At 41.3% G+C, this 14,358-nt stretch overlaps 1 protein-coding gene across 2 annotated transcripts in view; it reads left to right on the top strand.

The window, feature by feature from the left end:
• Nucleotides 1-14,358, top strand: part of ZNF496 (zinc finger protein 496) — a 49,578-nt gene that overhangs the window by 29,351 nt on the left and 5,869 nt on the right. Inside the window, exons 7-9 of one of the 2 annotated variants that reach the window (XM_070374193.1) lie at nucleotides 8,935-9,046; nucleotides 9,547-9,654; nucleotides 10,733-10,846. In XM_070374193.1, coding sequence (XP_070230294.1) covers nucleotides 8,935-9,046; nucleotides 9,547-9,654; nucleotides 10,733-10,846 — 334 coding nt within the window. Of the gene's footprint in view, nucleotides 1-8,913; nucleotides 9,047-9,546; nucleotides 9,655-10,732; nucleotides 10,847-14,358 lie in introns of both variants that reach the window. The other variant, XM_005891101.3, reaches the window with a different exon arrangement.

Here is a 14,358-nt window from a genome sequence, read left to right as displayed (position 1 = left end):
TCCAAACTGATTCAGCCTTAGAAAGTTTTGATTTTTTTTTTTCTTGCTGCACTGCACACCATGCAGGATCTTAGTTCCCTGACCAGGGATTGAACCCATTCCCCCTGCAATGAAATCAAGGAGCCTTAACCACTGGACTGGCAGGGAAGTCCCTGAAATATTGTGTTTATTTTTATTTTTAACTTTTTCTTTGGCATTGATATCAATTTTGGGGAAGATTGCCAGAATAGTAGACTTGCAAAGAGCCTTACTTTATTTATTTGTAATTTATTATATTTTTATTTTTGGCTGTGCTGAGTCTTCATTGCTGCCAGGTTTTCATCTAGTTGTGGTGTACAGACTTCCCATTGGCAGTGGCTTCTCTTGTTGCGGAGCATGGGCTCTAGGGCACACAGGCTTCATGTGGGCTTAGCAGTTGCAGCTCCTGGGCTCTAGAGCACAGGTTCAGTAGTTGTGACACATGGACTTAGTTACTGTGCGGATCAGGGATGGGGCCCATGTCACCTGCATAGGCAGGCGGACTCTCTACCACTGAGCCACCAGGGGAGCCCTGGTCTTTGCTTTAATTCCCCCATCCTCGGTCACTTTCTCTCGCTTGTCCCTCCCTCCCACTGTCTTTCTGTCTCTGCCTTACCTCTACCCACCCCCTCCCCCATTTTTTTTTCCCCAGAATTTTTAGGGAGTTATATGCAGAAATTCTACCCCTTTTATCGCTTTGTTCATGCCAAGGGGGCATATTTCCTAAAAGCCAGGGCAGTTCCTTGCATAACCATAATGCAGTTACTACATTCTGGAAATTCAGCATTGAAATAGTAATCTTAGAGTGTCATGCTTCCCAATTAGTTGTCCTGTGTCTGACATTCTCTCCTTGGAATTTCAGTGTTTGCACAGTGTCAACAGTTCTGAAGGGTGAAGACTAGTTGTACTGCAGACTCTGCTCGGATAGGTTTTAACTCACATTGAGATTCAGGTTGCATGTTTTGGTGGAAGTGCCAAGCTGGGTAGTGTCTTTCCCCGTGTGGCATGTTTTGGCCATTGAAGTGGTTTTCCCTATATGGGTGATGCCAACTCTGACCTCAGGGGTAAGGATCTCAGGTGATTTTTAATGTGACCCACATATGTAGAATTTATGTATAATTGTTACATAGATATTTTTTAATATTAATGTTGTTTTTAAATCTTTGTTGAAATGATGGCTGAAGATGGTCTCTATATTTTCACATTTTTTAATCTAGTTTTTGTGCTATAATTTGCATACAACACACCTATTTTTGGACATGAATCTGAGTAAACTTTGGGAGATAGTGGAGGAGAGGAGCCTGGCATGCTATAGTCCATGAGGTTGCAGAGTCAAGACATGACTTAGCAACTGAACAACAACAACACCTGTTTTAAATGTAAAGTTTAGAGAGTTTTTGACAACTGTCTACCCATGTAACCATTAACCAATCAAGATATAAAACATCTCCATCATCCTAGGAGTTCCCTGTGTCCTTTTGCATGCTCTTTTTCCCAGACCAGCATTGATTTCCTTTTTGTCACAATAAGGTTTGTTCTTGTTTTAAATTTTTATATAAATGGAATCATACAGTATGTATCTTTGGAGTCAGGCTTCTCTTTCTCAGCCCAGTGATTTAAGCATCATTCATCCTGTGTGTATTAGTAGTTTGTCCCTTCTTATTGCCGAGTAGTATTCTGTTGTATAACTGTGTCACAGTTAGTTTATCCAGGGTAATTCTCTGGCAGTCCAGTGGTTAAAACTCCCCTCTCACTGTAGAGGGCCCACACTGGTCAGGTAACTAAAATCCCACAAGCCATATAGTGTGGCCAAAAACAAACACACATAGTTGCTTTATCCACTGACCTGTTGGTGAATATTTGGGTCACTTCAGCTTTTGAATGTTATGAATGAAGCTTTTATGAACCTTCATATGCAAGTCTTTTTGTGAATATATGTTTTCCTTTCTCTTGGGCAATTACCTGGGAATGAATATGGTATATACACTTGCCATAGGGGAAGTGTATATAATGAATTATAGAACTGGCTGTTTTCTATAGTGATCTAACCACTTATACTCCTACCTGCAATGAATATGAGTTCCAGTTTTTACATATCTTCACCATAACCTGGCACTGTCATTTTTAAAAACATGTATTTTGGTTATTGAAATGGATATCTTAATGTGGTTTTGATTTGTACTTCTCTGTTGACTAATGAAGTTGGGTATCTTTTCATGTGCTTGTGCATCATTTCTGCATCTTTTTGGAAGTGTCCAAATGTTTTCCTGCTCATCGGGTTGCTTGTCTTTCTGTATTTTAGGAACTTTTTAAAGCATATATGTTCTAGATTAAGTCCTTTGTCAGATACATGTATTGAAAGTATGTTTTACCAGTCTTCAGCTTGCCTTTACATTGTTTTAATGATCTTGAAGATCGTAGCTTCCCTGGTGGCTCAGATAGTAAAGCGTCTGCCTGCAATGCGGGAGACCTGGGTTTGATCCCTGGGTCGGGAAGATCCCCTGGAGAAGGAAATGGCAACCCACTCCAGTACTCGTGCCTGGAAAATTCCATGGACAGAGGAGCTGATAGGCTACAGTCCATAGGGCTGCAAACAGTCAGACATGACTGAGCAATTTCACTTTCACTTTTGAAGATCGTATATCTTCAATCTTAGTGAGACTGAATTTATCAGTTTTTTCTTTTATCATTTAATACTTTTTGTGTCCTATCTAACAAATCTTTGTCTAGCCTATGGCCACAAATATTTTCCTACTGTGTTTTATAGTTCTGGGTTTTGCATTTAGGTCTTTGCTTCCTTTTTTTTTTTTTTCTCTTTTTTCCCCTCCAGCTGCAATGAGCAGCATGTGGGAATCTTAGCTCCCTGACCATGGATTGAGCCCCCCTGCCTTGGAAGCATGGAGTTTTAACCACTAGACAGCAAGGGAAGTCCCTTTGGTTCCTTTTAAAATATTTTGTGTATGGTACGAGGCGTAGGGTTTGTTTTTTATTTTGGTTTGGTTTGGTTTTTTTATGTTGATATTTAGTTATCCCGATTTACTGAAAGATTTCCCTTTCTTCCATTGAATTGCCTTGGGACCTTTGTCATAAATTGATTGTCCACATATGTCTGGACATCTGGGCTCTATACAGTGCACTGATTTATGTTTTGATCCTTTATGTCAAGAACACTATAACATTATACTTTGTCCTTGCAGTTGGTAGTGAGTCCTCCAGGTTGACTTTTGTTTTACAGAGTTCTTTTGGCTACTCTTAAGTTCTTCAGTTCAGTTCAGTTCAGTTCAGTTCAGTCGCTCAGTCGTGTCTGACTCTTTGCGACCCCATGAATCGCAGCACGCCAGGCTTTCCTGTCCATCACCAACTCCCAGAGTTCACTCAGACTCACGTCCATCCAGTCGGTGATGCCATCCAGCCGTCTCATCCTCTGTCGTCCCCTTCTCCTCCTGCCCCCAGTCCCTCCCAGCATCACAGTCTTTTCCAATGAGTCAACTCTTCGCATGAGGTGGCCAAAGTACTGGAGTTTCAGCTTTAGTATCATTCCTTCCAAAGAACACCCAGGGCTGATCTCCTTCAGAATGAACTGGTTGGATCTCCTTGCAGTCCAAGGGACTCTCAAGAGTCTTCCCCAACACCACAGTTCAAAAGCATCAATTCTTTGGCTTTCAGCTTTCTTCACAGTCCAACTCTCACATCCATACTTAAGTTCTTAGTATGTCATAAATTTTTGAATCAACACATCAACTTAAATAAATAAAGCCTCCTAGAATTTTTATATGAAATTTCACTGAATTTATAGATCATTGTGGGGCAATTGACATCTTAATAGCTTGAAGTCTTCCCATCTAGAAACATTTAAATCCTTCCATTTACTTAGTTCTTCAGTGTTTGGATAGGGTACATATTTAGTAAACATTTTCCTTAAGAATTTCATGATTTTTGATGCTATTGTAAGTGGTATGGTTTTTTAATATTTCGTCTTCCACTTGTTCATATATAGAAATAAAATTGATTTTTGAATATTGACTCTCTATCCAGCAACCTTGTTAATTTTACGTATTGGTATAGAAGCTCTTATGAAGATTCCAGGGGATTTCTGTGATTGGATTGTAGGACTTTTGACCTCTGGGGTCAGATGAAATTTATCACTTTTCTTTTTGAAACTTCATCAAAGAGAACATTGGTACTGGTATTTTATATACATTTTTTTCATGTACTAGTACAGGTGAATTTTTTTTTATATGTTTTAAAATATTTACTTGATTCCCTCACTTTTTTTTACTATATTAGAAAGCTATACCAGTTGTGTTGTAAGGGCTCCATATACTTTAAGTACTCTTTGCCTTTCATTAATGGTATATCTTTGTTCCCAGTTTGTCATTTGTCTTTTAATTTCATTCATGATGTTTCATTACTATGAATATTTATAATTTATGTGGAGTATCTGCCAATTACTTTTTCATATGGCCTCTCTATTTTTAGTGCTTGAAAGCTTTTTAGTTGGGGGATGGGCCTCAAGGCTTTTTTTTGTTTGTTTTTGTTTTTTGTAGTAATTATGATAAAAGACCAGAATCTAGTTTTATTTCTAAATAGTTAGCCAACTGTATCAGGCACATCAGATGAAAATCATATTCCCCCCCCCCACTGATTAGGGTCCTGTTTTTACTTATAGATTTTTTTCCATAAGTAAAATTTATTAATTAAATTTTTACATATTACCAAATTTTGTTTCTGAACTTTTTCTTCTCTTCTGTGTTGCCCTGTTTTTGTTCCAAAGCCACATTTCTGATATTGAAGCTCTTTTCTAAAATGATCACCCTACTAACTTGTTAAACATTTTCTTGCAATTCTTTCTGTGTCACTAATATTACTGATTAATTACTCATACCACCATAAAGTGATTGAAGTATACTTAGAATTTTTCTAATTGAAATCGTATTATTATTTTTTATTTTATGATAGTTAAGTATAGCCACAGTTAATAACAAGCTGATTTTTCTTTAAAAAGGAAGAGCAACTCATTAGATAAACAAGCATCTTCTCAACATTGCTAATTATTATTGTTGTTATTTAGTCTCTAAGTTGTGTCTGACTCAATCCCACCAGGCTCCTCTGTCCAGGGATTTCCCAGGACAGAGGGCAAGAATACTGGAGTGGTTACCATTTCCTTCTCTAGGCATTCTCAACCCAGGATCAAACTCATGTCTCCTGCATTGGCACATGGATTCTTTACCACTAAGCCACTAGGGAAGCCCTAAGCTAATTATTAGGGAACTGCAAATCAAAACTGCAGTGAGGTTACCACATCACACTGGTCAGAATGGTCATCATTAAAAAATCTACGAATAATACATGCTGGAGAGCGTGTGGAGAAAATGGAACCCTTCTACCCTGTTGGTGGGAATGCAAGCTTGTGCAGCCACTGTAAAAAGTAAGTGGGAAAAAATGTATGGAAACATATGGAGGGTCCTCAGAAAACTAAAAATAGAACTGCCATATGGTTCAGCAATTCCACTCCTGGAAATAAACCCATATAAAACTATAGTTCAAAAAGATATATGCACCCCAATGTTCATAGCAGGACTATTCCCAATAGCCAAAACATGGAAACAGCCTAAATGTCCTTGGACAGATAAATGGATAAAGAAGATGTGGTGCATATATACAATGAAATACTACTCAGCCATAAAAAATAATGGAATATTGCCATTTGCAGCAACATAGATGCAACTAGAGATTACCATACTAAGTGAGTCAGAAAGAGACAAATACCATATGGTATTATATGTGGACTCTAAAACAATGGCACAAGTGAACCTATCTACAAAATATAGACTCACAGACAGAGAACAGACTTGTGGTTGGGGAAGGATGGAAGGGTTGAACTGAGATTTGGGATTGGTAGATTCAAACTCTTACATTTAGAATGGATAAACAAGGTCCCACTGTATTGCACTGGGAACTATATTCAGTATCCTGTAATAAACCTTTGTGGAAAAGTATGTAAAAAAAAGGAATGCACATTTGTGTATAACTGAGTCCGTATAGCAGGGACTAGCACAACATTGTAAATCAACTATACTTCAGTGAAAACTAGCATAAATGAATAAATGAGCCTCTTAAGACAAAACCCAATTGACCAGTAAATCCACAACAAGATGTTCATCGAGGTAAGGGGAGTTACACTGCCATGACTGCCTCATACCCACAGTGTTGCTAGAACCTTAGATTTTTCACAATACCCAATGTATTGGCAAAGGTGTATGGAAACAGGCATGCCACTGGGTTGCCAGTGGAAATGTCCTTTAGGTACTCTACCTGAAAACCAATGTGGAAATACTTAATATCAGTCAAAATGTGTGTTCCCATTGCTCCCTCTACACATATACTCTGGAGACACTCTTACACATGGATGAGGTGACAGATGAAAACTTACAGAGCAATGCTGTCATTTCATGCTGTATTCGTATGTAGTGGGAGTTCAAAAGACATGCACAGAATATTAAACACCAATTCCATAGCGAAGCCTCCTTCTGGGAAGGTTTAGTGGTGGGACCTTCAGTTTTACTTACATCTCTAATGATTTACTAGAAATAGAATTACTAGATCACAGGGTATCCTTCTGCTACACTCTCTCAAATGTTGTTCAAGTGTTCATTTTTCCTAATTGTGTATAAAGGCCTACTTTTCTACATCCTGAAGTACCTAGGGGAGAATCACACTTTTAATTTTTTCTAATCAATGGATTTTGGCCAAAAAAAAAAAAACCCCAAATTATAAATAAGTAATTGTAAGCATACACCTATGGTTATATGAGCATAAGACTGTTGAATTTTATTTATATTCAGATGATTGACATTTTAAGGCAATGCATGTTTAGAAAGACTTCTAGGGGCCAATTAGAAAGCTTTAACCCAGCAAATTCCTATCTTGACTTCTTGTCATAGTTATGTAATTCTTCATGATTTTTTTCCTTGAAAGTATAATGCTGTTTCATAATTCAGAAGATGCTTATTGAACCAGTGTTGTTTCTTGGGTGTTGTAGAACAGTTTCTTGCCCATGGCTCTGTTGACATTTTGGCTAGATAATTCTTTGTCGCGTTCGGCTGTCTTGGGCACCACTACCCAGGGATGTGTTAGGCAGCATCCTTGGCCTCCACCCCCTCAATACCAGTAGCACCCACCCCTCAGTGGTGATAAAAATGTCTCCAGACATTGCCAGATATCCTCTGAGCACAGAATCAGTCCTCCTTGGTTGAGAACCACTGTGCTAAAAAAAAAAAAAAAATTGTACTGATGTCGGAGGATAACTTTTTAGTAGTAGGAGATTCACATTGATGCATGTTGGGAGAAACGTACTGTGGACAAAATGTTAATTTATTGACTCTAGCTGCAGAATTGTATATCCTTCATGTTTATTGTATTACTCTGTTTTCTCTATGCTTAATTTGAAAAAATTAAAAAGTATGTATGTGGCTGGGAGGAAGGGTCCTAAGATACTGGAGGAGATTCACTGAAAACTCTCCTGGGACTCCCCTGGTGGTCCAGTTTTTAAAACTCCATGCTTCTAATGCCAGATACATGGGTTCAACCCCTGTTCAGGCAATTAAAATCCCACATACCACATGGTCAGTAACAGAAAATTAACAAAAATTCTCCTTACCCAGCCATTCCCATGTCCCTTCCTCCTGGCACCTGGCCCCAGGGCAACCATATGGCAATAACTGGTAATATTTTGAAGTCTTTTCCAATTAAGTGTATAAAGGGCTCTTTTTAAAAACCCCAAATAGAATTTTATTTTAAATGCTTTGTGATTAAAACCCTTTGCAGAAAATATGTGCACGTTAAGCCAATGTATAGTGACATGCTTAGTAGAAATGTACTTATGTATTTCTGTTCTGGAATTAGAAGGTGCAAACAGAAATCTCAACTAGACCAGTAATTGTCCATCTTTCACATTTTACATCTCCCAACTATTCTGTCAAATGATCGAGGTTCCAGATTACTACAAACTGAGTAATTTTTCAGTGACATTTACATTTGCCATTAATCTATTGTTATATCAGTATTTACAGGTAATTTGAGAACCTAACATCATGCTCTAACTGGCAAAGTATTGTAATTCCATATTGTAAAAGACTTATTTTTATGGTCTCTTGATATTATGTGGATGTGCCATCATGTCACAAATCAAAGTTAATTTTTGATACATTCCCATGGTTCATGACACAAAGTATAAGAAAAGTCTCAATATTACACTTATCTGGGAAGTCCTAGCTCACTGTGCAGAAGCAGCCAATGGTCAAGACTTCTAGGTGGGATCTAGACCATCTTTGCACAATGCTTTTTTCATGTAACAATACACCTTGGAGGGCTTCCTACTCAGGACAAATAAGCTCTTATTTTTTTCTAATACTGGTGATTATGCTTTATAGGATATTCTGCAGCATACATAAACAGTCTTCTGTTGAGAATAAATTTAACAATCATCACCAGTGCTGCAGCAGAGGAGCTCATATAGACCTCATGCTGCACATGTGTAGAATAAATTCTAGAACTGGGATCTCTGCATTACATTGATCATTTGAGCACATTCTGCATTTGCCTGCTTAGGGTTGTAGATATGCAGCCTCTCCAGCACTGTGTAGGAAGACCTGTCCTACACATCCTTGGCCACCCTGTGAGGTATCCACTGTTTGGATTCTGCCAAACCATATACATCTGAGGGTGGATCTCAGGCTAGAATTGGGGAGACTGTGAGCTCTGGAGCAGCCTCTCTGCTTTGTCTTTATCCCAGCTGTATGTGTTGCTAGGGGCTTTGCCTCAGACTCATCTTCCTTCCCACATCCCTCCCCTAGCTTGTGCCTGGATTGAGGTGTACTTGTTCTGTGGTTTCAGAACCGGGTTTCTCCTTTCAAGGATATGATCTTCTGCTTCTCAGAAGAGGACTGGTCCCTTCTAGACCCTGCCCAGACTGGCTTCTACGGAGAGTTCATCATTGGAGAAGACTGTGGGGTCTCACTGCCTCCAAGTAAGACTTAACTCAGCTCTCTCCTGAGACCAGGGACCTGGGGGTCCACATCTTACCTCACTGTCCACCCTAATGGGAGGCACCTGTGCACAGCGGTGCCAAGGCCACTCTGCAGATTAACCATTGCTTGGTGCTATCACATGAAAGTTAGGCTTGTTACCTGTTTTACGTACACAATCAAATATAACTTGTATCCCTTGCATTACTCTTCTTCTGTCGTTCTTATTCTGACTCTTTTCATTGCTGGTTTTCTGATAGGCCTGAAAGAGTTATCCCAAGCCCACAACTTCCCCTTTAGTGTCCCCCTCCTCTGCCCTCTCCCTGCTTGCCCTGGTCCTTCCACGTTCCCTGCATGGCCCCTGTTGGTGTTCTTGGTGTGTTGTGTGTCCCTCCAACTTCTCTCTCCTCTACCTGTCTCAGAGTTACCACTGTCCTCCCACCCTGGTTTCCTGTGGGAGCAGAGGCCTGATAAATGCATATCCTTCCCTTTCTGTAAATAGATGATGCAGCTGCCCAGCTGGATCTCTCCCAGGGAGAAGAGAATGAGCCACGTGTTCCAGAGTTGCAGGACTTCCAGGGGAAGGACGTGTCCCAGGTCTCCTACTTGGGTGAGGAATGATACCAGAACTCAGTGGAATGGAAGGCTGCTGCTGGCCAGAGGCAGGCCTGCTCCTGCCACTCCCTGAGCCCTCTATCACCCCTGGACCATGTCTTGGTAGAATGAATCCTGCCCCATCCCTCATTCCTTATGGAAAGAATGTGGTATTTCAGTTTTCCCAGGTGTGGGGATGCCCTCTTTCAACCAGGAACTAGGATATAATAGGAATATCTTTCTCCTCTGCTGTAAGTAACACCTGGCTTGTGGTAACAACGCAATGACCCCTTTAAAAGTGAGGTCAGATACTCTCCAAAAGTCAGGTAGGAGAAGAGGAGGGCATGCCACCTCTTAGCTGGGCACTGGACACAGTGCCTCTGGGTGCCTCACCTGTCTTCTTCCAGCCACATACTTCAGGAAGTGTAAGGAAACTGAGGCTTGGGGAGGTGCTGGGGTTTGGTTGACATGCCACAGCTCAGAAGCAGCATTTCCCACCCCTCTGCCCCTACCCCCAGCTTTCCATGTCACCAGAGCTTGTGTTTGTAGCCACTGTGCTTTAATGCCTTAAGATGCCTGCTTCTTCAGGGGAAAAGCTTTGTACCGTGCCAGCAGTACCACCAGGCCTCCTTTCTCTTGGGACTTTGAGCTGGCACAGAGCAGACCAGTATTCCATTCGCCACCCCCACCTGGAACAAGCAGCCAGGGCCTCTGGTGTGCTCAGTTTCCCATCCCGTCTCTGCCCCAGCAGACTGTCCAGACCGTGTTTATGCAGGGTCTGCGTGGAGTACTGGAAATCCCACCACGGAAAGTGAAAATGACAGCGTGGGTGGCAGTTCCTTGTCCGCAGTCAAGTGGACGGGCAGGACCCAGATCCACGTTCATGCTCTCTAGCTTCAAAACCCACGTTTATGGTGTTGGCCCATTTTGCCGGCAGATTCATTTGCTCATCAGACATTAATTTACTGAGAGACTGTCCTGAGAGAGAGCCCAGGCCTGCTCTTGGATCATAGCCTGATATCTCTTAAGATGCCTTTTCCAGGTAGTGCTGCAGCAGCAGGAAAAATGAATTTTTCATTTTCTTCTCTGGAAAGACTTTCCAAGTCTCCAGCCATTCCAGGTAGAAGAAAGAAGAAAGCGGGATGAGCTGCAGGTGCCAGAGTTCCAGACAAGCCAGCAGACAGTGCTCCCTCAAAGCACCTGCCCAGGTAAAGGAATTCTTAGGAGGGTGTGGGGCTGGGTGCACCTGTGTGTGATGTGTGGCTTGAGTGTGTATATATGTGTGTAGTATGTGGGTGCATGTAGCATGGGGGTATGATGTGTACATGTGCATCCATGTATGTGTGTGCATGAATGTGGTAATGGCATGTAGGTTGTGTGTGTATGTAGTATGTTTGGTGTATTGTGTGTGAGTGTGTACATGTGCAGGGTATGTGGCATGTGTTGTATACATGTGAGCATGCCTGTGGGCATTTATGTATGTGGTACATGTATGTTTATATAATGTCTGCTGTTTTGTGTGTGTGAAATTGTGCATATGTGATATATGTGCATGCATGTGTGTTGTATATGTATATACATCTGTGCTGGTGGTGGTGGGGGTGATGTAGGTTCAGGAATTGAACTTTCTGAAATTTCTGCTGACAGTTCCTGAGAGTTCCTGAGGCTGCTTGCCCTACCTTTGTTTTTCTAGGATCTTTTCCAGCTGACCCCAATCTGAGGCCTTCCCCTCCATGCCTTTCTCTTGTGGGTTGGTTGAGGCAGGGTGCTGACATAGTGCTTTTGGACACATGGTCTGTGTATTTCTTCTCTGAGCATAAAGACCAGAGTCCCTGGGCAATGTTGCAATTAAAGAACAGGTTAGCAGAATGCTAAAAGGAGGACCACTGGAGAGTGTGCCCAGCAACATTTAGACTCCTGAGTCTCCAGTCCTTACTTAAATCCACTACAGTGACTCATGCACAATTTGATACCTTTTGGAGGCAAGATTTGCGTGATATTCTGGTATTTCCACCTAGTATCATGCAGAGTTCACAGTCATTTGCATTCACCCCCTATCCTGTGTAGACTAAAGGGATTTTCTGTTTTTGTAAATCTATAGCAGATCTAGGTTGACAGTACTCCCTCCCCACAAACTTTGATGCCCTGGTTTTCTGAGGAGCCTGCTTCTGCATGCCGAGGGTGATCGTCCCTGTGTGGCTTATTCCCAGTTCAGCTTGATTCTCAGGATGAAGTTTGAATCCTCTCTGCTTCTGCCTGCTCACAGGAAGTCTCAGCCCTGGCAGCATACTTAGAGAATGTGGATTTTCATTACCACAGGGGAGTTTTTACTCTCCCATTGCTGAGCTCTGATACCAAATCTATTTTGAAATGGCAAGAAGCTAAGGGTTGCTATCTATCTAAGATCAGTGAGATGATAGATTGCAGAGAATAGGCATCGTTTTTATTTTGGTAGTTCTTCCCACACTTCCTGACAGCAGGTGAAGGGTCTGCATAGCCACATCCACGCTCAACAAAGGATCCTTCCAACCAGTTCCATTTGTGTCAGTCCAACCACACATTATAATGCTACCACTGAGACTGAGTATCTTGCTTATTGTGTTTTTTCTGTGAATTGCCTAGTGAATACTCTTTGGTCCTTTTCTTTTTTCTTCATTTTTGCCCTTCCCCCTTCACATTTGGTAAGCTCTGTGTCTTTATGTCCCAAGCACTGCACCAGTATAAGGTCTTTATGTGATTATATTCATGTATCTTTATGCACCTTCTGAGATAAATACCATCTTAGTCAGCACAGGCTACTAGATCAGAATACCAAAGAGATATGTTCTGTTAAACAGTATAAATATATTTCTCACAGTTCTGGAGATTGAGAAATCGGAGATCAGGTCAGCAGCAGATTCAGTGTGTGGTGAGGACTCTCTTCCTGGCTTTTAGTTGGCTTCCTTCTCCCTAATGTGCTCACATGACCTTTCCTTGGTACACAGAACTCTTGTCTCCTCTTCTTATAAAAGTACTAATCCTATCACAAAAGTCCCACCTTCAAAATCTCATATAAACCTAATTACCTTCCAAAGACCCCACTTTACATACCATCACATTGGGAATTAGTGCTTCAGCATAGAAATTTTGGAAAGACACAAATCCTTGGCCCATAGTATCAGACTGAGGATCTGAACCCATGTGATTAGGCTCCAGACCCCATGCTCTTTATTCCATATCTGCTTGCCTTTTCCGTGAATTGCCTCCTAAGTGCATACGTGCGTTCTCAGTCGCTTCAGTTATGTCCGACTCTTTGCGACACCATGGACTGTAGCTTGCCAGGCTCCTCTGCCCGTGGGATTCTCCAGGCAAGAATACTGGTGTGGGTTGTCATGCCCTCCTTTAGGGGATCATCCCAACCCAGGATGAATCTCCTGTGTCTCCTGCATTGCAGGTAGATTCTTTACTGCAGAGCCACTGGGGAAACCCTGTTCTAATTATTTGTACATAATTCTTACTACTTTTTAACTTTAAGTGTCTTTTAGCACATAATTTTTAAATTTTATTTATTTATTTATTTTTGACTGTACTGAGTCTTTATTGCTGCTTGCCAGTTTTCTCTCGTTACAGTGAGCAGGGGCTACTCATCATTGTGGTACATGGGCTTCTCATTGCGGTAGCCTTTCTTGTTGTGGAGCATGGGCTCTAGGCACTCAGGCTTCAGTAGCTGTGGCGCATGGGATTAGCTACCCTGTGACAACATGGCTCTTTCTAAAGAAGGGGTCAAACCTGTGTCCCCCACATTAGCAGGCGGATTCTTAGCCACTGGACTACCAGGGAAGTCTGCACAGAAATGTTCTTTTAAAAAACATTTTAAATATGTAAATACAATTATTCATCTCTTTTTTTGTGTATCTTGCTTAAGAAAGCCTCCCCATCCTAACGTTATAAGGATATATTTGTTACGGTGTCTTTATTTACTTATTTTTTTACATATAGCTTCCTATTCTCCTGCTTCTCTCCTTAGCACCTCCAGCTGACAGGGAATGATTTATTCCCAAGCCACAGCTTACCCTTCTTGAGGAGTTAGCCATCAACCTGGTCATGAGCTTTTTGTTCTTGAAAATACAAAGCAGCCTTTGTTCCTTGGCCTTGGAAGAGCATAGTCATAATCTTAGTACATACCCCTACCCCCATCCCCAGTTAAGCACAGTTCCCCTGAACCTTGGGCTATTTTATCTCTGTTTTAAATTTTTCTCCTGTAAGATAGAGATAATAGTCAAGTCTACCTTATGGGGTTATTGTTGAAGATTGATACAATACAAGTAAAAGCACTTATAACCAGTAACTTTTCCCTGTTTTCTCTACTGTTATCCTAACAGTTTAGCTTCTCTCTTGCCCTGCACCTTCCCCCAATCACCCATAATATTATCTCAGTGCTGAGCTGAGACATCCCTAATGTTACTTTCTCTCTGCAGTGTTATGGACACACCTCTGTAAGTCTCATCTCATCTACTAGAAATTCTTTACACTGTTGTGTCAGTGGCACACAGCAACATTATTGATGAATTATTTTCCCCTTTTTAGAAACTTTGCATCCATTTTTAGTCACTTCATCTGGTTTCAGGGGGCTGTCATCCCATATGTGGGCTTCCCAGGTGGCACTGGTGATAAGGAAACCATCTGCCAATGCAGGAGACCTAAGGCACACAGGTTCGATCCCTGGGTTTAGGAGATCCCC

This window comes from Bos mutus, chromosome 7 (genome assembly GCF_027580195.1).
Source record: "Bos mutus isolate GX-2022 chromosome 7, NWIPB_WYAK_1.1, whole genome shotgun sequence".
In the NCBI taxonomy this organism is placed as follows: domain Eukaryota; kingdom Metazoa; phylum Chordata; class Mammalia; order Artiodactyla; family Bovidae; genus Bos; species Bos mutus.
Note: the sequence above shows the minus strand (reverse complement) of the source record. Positions and strands in the feature narration are given on the sequence as shown.